The 11796-nt window shown below is 39.7% G+C and overlaps 1 protein-coding gene across 1 annotated transcript; it reads left to right on the top strand.

Moving 5' to 3' along the window:
* Positions 1-747: 747 nt before the first annotated feature.
* pycr1b (pyrroline-5-carboxylate reductase 1b) lies at positions 748-10462 on the top strand. The gene is made up of 9 exons (XM_079671019.1): positions 748-905; positions 1575-1668; positions 2133-2203; positions 2366-2545; positions 2827-2934; positions 6232-6345; positions 7121-7213; positions 8114-8277; positions 9323-10462. Exons 2-9 carry the CDS (start codon positions 1602-1604, stop codon positions 9492-9494), a joined length of 969 nt encoding a protein of 322 aa, XP_079527145.1. The 5' UTR covers positions 748-905; positions 1575-1601; the 3' UTR covers positions 9495-10462.
* The last annotated feature ends 1334 nt before the right edge of the window (positions 10463-11796 follow it).

The raw sequence follows: 11796 nt of genomic DNA, 5'->3' as shown, positions 1-11796 counted from the left end.
GTATTTTAGGAGAAAATCATAGAAACATTTAAATTAGGTTCAGGCAGAACACTATACAAACTAAGATATAGTTGTGTTTATTAATTAATCTCAATATCAATATGTTGATACCTTTATTAGTCCAAAGTGGAAATGTACATTGTTACATTTCAAATAAAGACGCAACTTGGTAAAATATTAGATAGATAATACAATACAATACAATACAGCTTTATTTATAAAGCACTTAAAAACCTCCAGACCAAAGTGCTGTACAGTCAAATAAACAAACAATTTTTTTTACCTAGTCTTATGGGACCAAAGATTTAGCCGACAAAAGTATCCATCCAGGTAGACAACAATATCTACAGTAATAGTTTTAAAAAAAAGTCTCACATGTAGAAGTAGTGTAATAGTTTGAGTGAGTAATTCAAGCAAAAATACAAAACATTCTCTCTGGGGTTGCTGCTTTTGTTGGCTTTTTGTTGTACAATGAAGACAGTTTTAGAATTGCACAACATGACATTTAAATGTTTCTCTATTAGCTCTGAAACATTGGGATTGACATTATTATTTCCATTTTAAGTTGGCTAGTGTTAGTACTGGGATTTGTTGCAATAACATACTGTACACATTTTCCCGGGAGCGTCACTGTCCATAAAACTGATGCAACTGGGCGTTACGGACTACAAACCCCGCCCAAATGCCAGATCTAAGTTATCATTGGCCAGGAGGTCCGCGTGTCTCTGCCGTGATTGGCCAGTCTCGCTGTCCGTTGTAAATATGCAGCACATTTTGGAACTGAGTAAAGAGGAAGACACGTTGACACAAAAAGTAGTACTTGTTTTGTTTTCTATCGCCGGCACATAACTGTCCCGTCGTTGACTCACACCTGTCAACTCAGGAGCCGCAGCTGGAACATTTAGGTAAAGATAAATATGTCCCTCTTAAATGAATGTGTCTTATTTCTAGTTCATTTCAGCTGTGATAACTAGCTTACCTAGCCGGCATGCTAGCCTGTCGTAAGCTAGCTACGAAGTGCTATCATCCTTCATCTGCATAAACAAAAGAGCTAATGTTATCAACGGCTTGTTTACGAATATAAGACTGTTACAGGTGAAATGTATTGTATTTAAATGCATCAATAACATAATCAGAAAGCTTTGATTATGTTGCTATAATATCGTATACTTTTGTTATTGTTCTTGTTTGTTTTATTTGGAGGGTTTGGTTTGGGGTATTTATATCCTGTCAGCATTTTTTTAAATTATCTTTAAATGGCTGTCAAAAAATACATATCAAATACACAGCTGTAAATCAGTACATAAGCCCTTATCTCAGTGACATTCCCATGGGTGCTGCCAGGGTGTCAGTAGAGGGGATTCATCATTCCCTGTCTGTGGACCAGCTCCAGGATTTCCCCTCAGATTGCATCATCACTAGTCAAGACAAGAATGTCTCTTTGCTTTCAATGATTAAAAAAAAACTGTATTCATAATTAGTCAAAAGTAGGGATTTGAAAAGCATATTACCATTTTGGTGGGGATTGTTGATTGAAATGCATAGCAGTCAGCATCAGCTTTCTGTTTTGACAGGTCAAAGGCGCCACATCATCTGGCAGGATGAGCGTTGGGTTCATTGGAGCGGGCCAGCTGGCTCACGCACTGGTGAAAGGATTCTCAGCTGCAGGTGAGCCCACTGGCACTTTCCTTAATGTGCAATATTTGCCTGTATTAACTGCATCTTAATTCACTTAGTCAAATCCTACACCCATGTAAACTAATGGCTTGAATAAAGTTGCAGTCACAACAACACTATACACCAGGGGTGTCCAATTTTTTAAGTACAATAAAAGAAAAGCTCAAGTTTCATTTGCGGGCCGTATTCAATTATACTTTTTGAATTTGCTGAGGGCCGATTAAAAATGTCCCGTGTACCGCATTTGGCCCCTGGGCTGTAGTTTGGACACCCCTGCTATACACACATTCTTTGGATTGCCACTTTTCTTTAGTTGTATGTATTCACTCTGAATAGCAAATCATCAGGTTTTTTTCCTTCTGTACCATGTGAAATGTAAGGGTTTATCTTAAATGTGTTATTTCCCATCTCACTGTACATCCTCAACGCTCGCTTCCTCCTGTCTCCATCCTAAGGTGTGATTGCCACTCATAGGATCACAGCCAGCTCCCCAGACTTAGAGCTGCCCACTGTATCGGGGCTAAGGGTGAGAATACATCTCTCCTTAGTTGTGTGTGTGTGGGGTGTCTGAAAATGGAAATGGAAATATTGGTTCGAGCGTGCTTTGGTGGACATTTTGTTTCCCCTCATACTTCTTATAACCCTCTCTGATCACCATCACTGTCTTATTTTTCTTCTTCATCTGCAGAAAATGGGGGTGAATATGACAACTAGCAACAAAGAGGCCGTCAGTAAGAGTGATGTGCTCTTCCTGGCTGTGAAACCCCACATCATCCCCTTCGTTCTCGATGAGATTGGGCCAGACATCGAGGACCGTCATCTCATAGTGTCGTGTGCAGCAGGCGTCACCATCAGCTCCATAGAGAAGGTCAGTCGGCATCTGTCACCATCATTCCTGCTCTGTAAAAAATCTGCTGTTTGTGTGTTTTAGAAGTTTCACTAGATGACTTAGTAGTGTGCTCTTTGTTGTATTGTTTTATCATTGTTGTTTATTATTGTGTTATCTTATCATTTGTTTTCCCTCTCTCAATCTCCAATTAGGTTCAATCAAGCTGTTCTGGCATGCTTCCAAACATCTGAAAGAAAGTTGTTTTACTTCCTGACTCTTCCACACACCTATCATTTGTTTCCTTTCTTTTAATTTCACAGAAGCTGCTTCAGTACCGTGCCGCTCCTAAAGTCATGAGGTGTATGACCAACACCCCAGTGGTGGTGAGAGAGGGAGCTACAGTGTATGCCACTGGGACTCATGCAGAGGTAAAAACGAGGGATTATATCATTTAAAGATCTTGAATCTCCAGATAAAGGTGTTACAATGTGTGTGTACAAAACGCAGCCAACTCTTACTGATATCTGCTGGGTCCAGGCTCAAGGGCGTATGGCACTCTCAACCCTTTCCAGGACAAGCCGGGGCCCTGCCTGCCAGTAGCTTTGCCGATATCTGTGTTGATAGGTAATAGATTGAGAGCAGTGAATCAGCTTAGACACAGGAAGCGCTAAAACGTTTGTGTGAGTTTATCAAATTTAGCAGTGATTCCATGTCAGCCACAGCTTGCCACAAAAAATCTGACTGATGGTGTATTCAACAAACGTACACTATTTTTATTAAATGTCAGGTCTTTGGCAGGAAATTTTTTTAATCAATGATTTTATCACTGAGCACAATCTCGATTTTATGTTTTTAACGGAAACTTGGATTGAACAAAATAAAAGTGCAGCTGTTCTTATCGAATCAACCCCTCCCAACTTCAGTTTTATGAATCAGGAAAGAATGCATAAGAAAGGAGGTGGAGTTGTTATTTTGTTCAATGATTCCCTTCAATGCAGGAAGACATCTTATGGGAACTTTGCTTCTTTTGAATATGTGGCCCTTCAGCTGGAATGCTCCTCTCGAGCTCTGTTCCTAAATATCTATAGACCACCCAAATACTGTGCAAGCTTTTTTGATGACTTTACTGAACTGCTGTCTATAGTGTGTATTGACTTGGACCGTCTAGTCATTGTTTGTGATTTTAATATCCATGTTGACAACCCCCAGGACAGAGGGGCTAAAGAACTGTTTTGTGTTCTTGATAACTATGGACTGACTCAGCATGTGACGGAGCCCACGCACAATAAGGGGCACACTCTGGACTTAATGATCTCAAAGGTTCTGAATATCTCTAAGGTTGTGGTGACTGATGTTACACTCTCTGATCATTCCTGTGTTTTCTTTGAGAGCTCTATTTCTGTTCACAAAAATGTTCCAAAAGAGGTAACCACAAAGCGATATTTAACTAAAAATACTAGGGAAATGTTTACTCAGAATTTTTCTTCCACACTTGCCCCTACTAATATCTCAGTAAATGAGCTAGTAGATCATTTTTATTCAAAAATTAAAAATATTATAGATGCCATTGCTCCAAGAAAGGTAAAGGAAGTGACTGGCAAGAAAATATCTCCATGGAGAAAGGCCATGACCGTGAAAATAGAAAAAAGAGAGTGTCGAAAAGCTGAACGAAGGTGGCGAAAAACAAATCTCCAGGTTCAATTTGAAATGTATAAAGAGAGACTTGGCCTTTATAATTTGGAATTGAAAATTGCACGACAGTCTTTCTTCTCTGACATCATTACCAACAACACCGTTGACAGATTAACAAACCCCCCAGTGTCAGTAGCCTCTGAATTTTTATCCTGCAATGATTTTTGCCTTCTTCACTGACAAAATTCAGAAAATTAGACAAGCAGTCAGTGCCTCTGCATCAGGTACAGCAAATGTTTTGTCCCTGTGTCCACTTAAAATCAGTTCAAACACCATGACACAATTCCATCAGATTAATGATAAAAACCTAGAGGACATTATACAACTTCTGAAATCCTCCTCCTGCTGCCTTGATATTATTCCAACAGGATTTTTCAGAAATGTTTTTCATTGCATGGCCTCAGATTTACTTCATATAGTAAACAAATCTTTTCACTGAGGGGTTTTTCCACAGGCCCTGAAAACTGCAGTCATTAAACCCCTCATAAAAAAGAATAATCTAGATGCCTCAGTAATGAACAATTACAGGCCCATATCAAACCTGCCATTTCTAGGTAAAATCATTGAAAAAGTTGTTTTTCAACAGTTGAGTAATTTCTTGCATTTAAATAACAGTTTCGATGTGTTCCAGTCAGGCTTTCGTCCAAACCACAGCACTGAGACTGCTCTTGTAAAGGTCTTAAATGACATCCATTTAAACACAGACAGTGGCAGAACTTCAGTGTTAGTATTATTAGATCTCAGTGCTGAGTTTGACACTGTTGACCACAACATATTACTCGACCGACTAGAAAACTGGGTGGGACTTTCGGCAACAGTTTCGGCAACAGTTGGTTTGAATCCTACTTAAAGGACAGAAACAACTTTGTTTCTATAGGGAAATACACATCTGAGTTGACAAATATGACATGTGGGGTACCTCAAGGCTCCATCTTGGGGCCTCTTCTCTTTAACATCTACATGCTACCACTGGCTCAGATAATGCAAAGCAACCAAAAAAAGTTACCATAGCTATGCGAATGACACACACATTTACATAAGCATTTCACCAGGAGACTATGCTCCAATTCTAACACTGAGTGAATGTATTGAACAAATCAATGACTGGATGTGTCAGAACTTTCACCAATTAAACAAAGATAAAACTGAGGTAATGGATTTTGGAGCCAAGGCAGAACTGAGCTTCAGTCTGCAATGTTCAAACAACAGAGCCAGAAATCTAGGTGTAGTCATGGACTCTGACCTGAGTTTCAACAGTCACATTAGAACAATTACTAAATCAGCCTACTATCACCTAAAGAATATATCTAGGATTAAAAGACTAATGTCACAGCAGGATTTGGAAAAACTTGTCCATGCTTTTATCTTCAGTAGACTGGACTACTGTAATGGTGTCTTTACAGGTCTCACTAAAAAAATCTATTAGAAAGCTGCAGCTAATTCAGAACGCCGCTGCTCGAGTCCTCACTAACACTAAGAAAGTTGATCGCATCACTCCTGTTCTGAAGTCTTTACACTGGCTTCCTGTGTGTCAAATAATTGATTTAAAAAATATTGCTGCTGGTTTATAAAGCTTTGAATGGTTTAGGCCCAAAATACATTTCTGACCTACTGCTAAATGATGAACCATCCAGATCTCTCAGGTCTTCAGGGACTGGTCAGCTTTCTGTCCCCAGAGTCACAACTAAACATAGTAAAGCAGCGTTCAGTTATTATGCTCCAAATATCTGGAACAAACTCCCACACACCTGCAGGTCCGCTGCAACTGTTACTACTTTTGAATCCAGGCTAAAGACTTTTCTTTTTGCCGCTGCTTTTGCTTGATATATTCACATCTTAAACTGCACTGTAACTTTTTTTATCTTTGCTTTTTAATGCCATTTTCTTAATGTCTTTCACTTTTGTAAAGCACTTTGAATTGCCTTGTGTTGAAATGTGCTATATAAATAAACTTGCCTTGCCTTACAAGATGCATAGAAAGGTAGAACTACACCAACAAAATCATCACCATCATGTTGTCCGCCTTCTTTCAGCTGGAGGACGGCAAGTTACTGGAGCAGCTGATGTCGAGTGTTGGATTCTGCACGGAGGTGGAGGAAGACCTCATTGACGCTGTCACCGGGCTCAGTGGCAGTGGACCAGCCTACGTAAGTAACCTCAGAGCTGTATGTTTGTCACAAAGGGATGTTTCAAATTAATAAAACATATTTATATAATCTATTATCTGTCTCTACAACATACAATATCCTTGGTTTTATGGCCCTTGTAGCTTCAAAAAAAAGTGTATGTGAGGTGTGATGCATACGCCTATAATCCTAGTAAAAGAAAATCACTGGGTGAGCTAATATGTAGGAAATAACAACAACAATCAAAACAATCCTGGGTATTAAATCCTCTTTTTTAGTGGTCTCGCTTTTTCTACATGTTTTGAGATCTATACAGAGGAAAAGGCAGTGGTAGGTGTTCCCAATACATGATTTATTTTTACAAGAAAAGTTTTTTTTAGGAAATAAATATGCTACCCCAGCGGTGATAATTCCTTGTCTGGCCAAATGTGTGTTTTTATTGTTCCTGCTTTATAAAACTGTCACATCTAATGCCTACTAAGCAGGCAAAGGTATGTAAGTGTTGAGAAAGTAAGGAATGATTGTGTGTGGGGTTTATCTCCTGTCTGCATAGAGCTTGAGCTTTTTAAAATCTTGGCTCAAAAGTGTCGAGCACAATTTGTCCAATCCTAGCTGTGAATACAAACTAAGATTAGAATGAAATGGACGCCAGTGTTAAAGGCTTGAAGCTAAATAAGAAACAAAGACTAAATTGTTGATTATTCTGACATTTTTATTTAGTCTGTTCAAAGATGTAAAGGACTTGCTGCTTGAAAGGAAAACAAACCTAAATGCGTGTGTTTGTGTGTGTCAACAGGCGTTCACTGCACTGGATGCTCTTGCAGATGGAGGCGTGAAGATGGGTCTGCCAAGAAGACTGGCTGTCAGACTGGGAGCTCAGGCCCTATTGGTCAGTTGGGTTTAGTTGTCTCTTTAGCTTTGCCTATTCCCATTGTCAAGTCTCCCTGATCTACTGGCCGTCTGCATATTTGGAGGCAAAATACATGGAAGGATTCAGTGGCTGCTTTATTTAACACAACAAAAACTTCTAATGTCTTACAATTGCTGATTTAGTTCACTAACAATGCACTGAAACAACTGAAATTATTAAACCATGTATATGGACTGAAAAATATAGATCACATTTTTTGCAGGTGATTTCTTATTGCTGCTTTTTTCAAAATGATTAATTAAAACGATATTGCTTAAACTCTTTAAAGGCAGCCCTATTTTGATCACATTTCTCCATTTGTCAAACTATATGACTTGAAATATTCACCTCACCAGCTGTCATTGTTGTCGTGGCAGCAGCTGCAGACTTTCTTCACCGGCTCAGTGTGTTCAGCTTCCTTCTGCATTTTTATGAGCAATGTTCTTTGTGTTGCCTTTTTTTCAGCACAAAGCTTTCAGATGTTATTATTGGTTGTAGTCAGTTAATACTCTTGGTCTGGGTGTCTCCTCTGGTTTGCACATTGCCTGCAGGAAACACTCAGCTGTAGTTGCAGAGTCATGCTCGCCTAGTGTTAGCCAAGAAGCTGCCTGGAAAATCTTTTCACAAAAAAAACCCCTGTCTGTACATCAGATTAGATTTCATTTCTCGGATGAACTTTATTAGTAATTGATTCTACATTACAATGCAAATGTGCACCACTTGCAGTATAATGATGACATAAGCACTTCTGTTGCTGAGGCTGCACCATGTATCAGCACCCAATGGCTTTGAAGAAGTAAACAATACAGTGTCCTTCAGATAACTCCTCAACTCCTTCCACTTTATTAAATGATTTGCCGTGTTCCTGTTTCTCCTCAGGGAGCAGCTAAGATGCTGCTGGACTCGGAGCAGCACCCCGGCCAGCTGAAGGACAACGTGTGCTCACCAGGGGGCGCCACCATCCACGCCCTGCACGTCATGGAAAGTGGCGGCTTCCGCAGCCTCCTGATCAACGCTGTGGAGGCGTCATGCATCAGGACGCGGTGAGAAAGTCGCACCTGCACATCCCATATCACACTATCAGCAAGGTTTCACAGCTATTACAGTTCTCAGGATGCTGTGGATTACTTCTGTTACTTATTAATCTGCTATTTGTTCATTTATTTTTCTATAAAATGTCAGAATTATGACAATTGTCCATTGTTGCATCCTAGAACGAAAATTATTCAGGTAACCAAAATGTTAGAAGCTCGAAAACTATCTTTGGGAATTGGCTGGATAAATGCTGCATTAATGATGTCGATGAACTTCCTTGCAACTCAGTGATCAATCCCAGACACTTTTGGCACAAAAATGCTTTCTTTTTGTGATCAACTTCAAGGAAATGGTTCGCTGCTACAAAGGATTGATATAGGGATGATTAAGGGGCCACTTAGATGCGTTATAATTTGCTCACGCAATGCAAACAATCAAGCAGGTGCAACAATTGCGCTGCATATTAGAGGTTCAGTTTTGTTTGTTAAAATATTTGTACTTCAGTCTTTACATTTCTAATAGTGTGCACCTAGGTAAAAAATGTTTTATTTACATTGAGACTGATTTGAACTTCCTTTACAATTTTCAGTATTGCATAGCAACCTAATGGGCTACTATTTTTTAATTGAGTAAAAAAAATATTGATTTAAAGAAACGGAAATGCAAAGCATATGTGCTGATTTGGAGAAGGCATAATATGATGTCCACTACAGGATATACTTTATTCTCTGCATTAAGGGGAAAAACAATATGTGCGTATATCAACAAATTGAATATTATTCAAAATCTAATATCATGCATTCGTAAAATGATTCTTTCTGACAAAAAACATTTTCCTATTTTGAGCATTCAATTGTCTCTTGACCCTGTTGGTATGGAAAGTAGCCCCACTTGGGTTCCTAACTCCAACATTGAGATGATGACAGCATATAACTTAAATGTCTGTTGCTGTCTCCACTGTAATACACACACACACACACACACACACACACACACACACACACACACACACACACCTCTATTTAAACACTAGATTATCCCTTCCCCTCACAGGGAGCTGCAGTACCTGGCCGACCAGGAGCGCATCTCCTCAGCAGCCATAAAGAAAACCACCCTGGACAAGGTGCTGCAGCAGCCCGGAGTCATGGTCAGCGGAGCGGCTAACGGCAGAACGGGGCTCAACCTGTTCAACAACCGCGGCCCCAACGTGAACAAGAAGAACTGAGAACACAGAGGCAGGCTCACACACACACCTCACAGGTTTATACATACATTGCCTCTCAGGCAGGTGGACTGGTCACACACATCCAAATTACTTTACAATTATGGCAAAAATATTGATACATACTTGAGTTACATAAAGACTGAAGACCTGTTACACTACAAACAAGCACAGGTGCATTCTGAGTGTGTTGCAGAGTTGATGTCTACACAGGCACACTCATCCATATGCACACCGAAGAGCAAAAGTGCATTTACAATCTGCTGTCGGTATGTGTTTAACGGTAATGACCCAGTGGGCCATCATGGGATGCTGCTGCACAGATGGCTGCTGGGATACTATCAAGCTCTTAATGTTTGTCTTTAATGTCCTTTTAAACAGAGATGAAGCAACAATGTCAATCATTCTGTTCCCTTTTTTTTATACCAACAACAGTATTATGCTGTTAACAAAGACTGAGTATGGATTTTCTCTTTTGCTTGTTTTGATTTTCATGTACAAAAACTACGGACTTCACTGATAAAATAACTTCCCTGTTACAACAACCTTTCTAGCACATTAGGAACTTGGTGCCTTGGACCCATAACATATGTTTCTCTTGCATATAAAGGTCATTCCAAGCTTTAAATCTTCTCTGATGTCCTCATCTTTCTCAAATCCCTTTATTTCCTGTTTGTTATGGAAATGGTGGGTCCGAACCCCAAAGTGAACTGTTATCTTGAACATCCTGATGTTTTATAATATAAAGCCACTTTGTAAATGTTCTCTTGTAAAGGGAAAGTCCTAAAAGAAATGCATCTACACAAAGAATCAAGATGATATGAAGATGTATTCATATAGATTTAGTCTGTCCTAATTTTGTTACTTGATCCCCATTATTTGACACGTTATGTATTTTTCTTTGTTTGGCATATCAACCAGAAAGTTGGTGTCAATATTAAATAAGCAGAATTGAAGATTTGTCTTCCAAAGTTAGTTTGTTCTGTATTTATTATCAGTCTGGTTTGACTCCATACTCTGCACTGACTCGACTCAGTTGTGTGGCTCTTATTTTGTCATTTCTTTTCCCCATCTTATTGTGTGTTTGTTTTAGTTTGGAAGTTTCCCTCAGCCCAGACTCTCATTTGTGAGTCATTAAGATCCACCCTGGCCTGCAGATGGCGCCGAATTACCCAATTGTACTTGTCTACAAAGATCAGGTTACCTACTTTACTTAGCTGCAGGTGGAGAATGACTTCAAATGGACCCAGGACCAACATCAAATATAACCACACCACCTCACTTATCGGTATTGGCTTTGGCTGTACTGCGCAGTTACACCCACTCCTCTTCCAAAACTCTCCAGCAAGCTTATTTTCTCTCCTCCATGCGTCACTGCCTCCTGAGGCTGTTCCCAATCAGCTTCCTCTACATGCTGTCAAAAACAAAGTGTCAAATGTTGTTGTTTTTCTTACTGGCCTGTAGATGCATTGTGATTGTGAACACAGTCCAATTTTAGAAGCTTGTGAGCAGGACATTTGACCAGTGAGTGGGATCATGGATTACTCTGCAGTTCTTCTCTTTTATTGGCGTTCACATAATTGCTATTTAACAAGTCCGAGGGGGGCTGTTTTTGGTGGAAGAATAATTTTTATAAAAGTATTTAAAATTAAACCATTACAAAAATCTATACTTAAAAGGGACATAATATGATTTCGGGTTTCATATTTGTATTTTGTGCGTCTACCGTGACATGTCTCCATGCTTTAATGTTCAAAAAGCTCTTTAATTTTCTCATACTGCCTGTGCTGCTGCTCCTCTTTTCACCCTCTGTCTGAAACCAGAGCCCAGTCTGCTGTGATTGGTTAGGTGGCCGGCTCTGTGGGGATTGGTGATTCATTAGAGATGTCCTGCCCCTTAGCCTAGCAATTACACCGTGTTGCAGTGCTAGCCAATAGAAAACTGATATGTTACATACTGATGTCACTATGCTAGGGAAGTAAACATAGGAATCCAATCAAGGTGTTTCAGGCAGGGGGGGGGGGGGGGTGTTTTGGAGGGAAAATCCCTAACACATTGACCCTGGGACCCACAGCATTTGAAAATGTACGTGCTTGAGTTAGAATTTCAACTTGTTTATTTACAGTTTTGTAGTTTAGCCCGGTGGTTCTGAATCTAGGAGTCGGACCGCTCCAAAGGCTCACTATATAAATCGGAGAGGTGTAGATTGAACAGTAGAGTAGAACAGTTTTAATGTCAATGTTTTGCACTTCAAAGGGTTTATTCTAGAAGTTTAAGCAGCTTTAGCAGTTCCACTAAAGAAGAA

This window comes from Notothenia rossii, assembly GCF_949606895.1.
Source record: "Notothenia rossii genome assembly, chromosome: 1".
NCBI lineage: Eukaryota > Metazoa > Chordata > Actinopteri > Perciformes > Nototheniidae > Notothenia > Notothenia rossii.
Note: the sequence above shows the minus strand (reverse complement) of the source record. Positions and strands in the feature narration are given on the sequence as shown.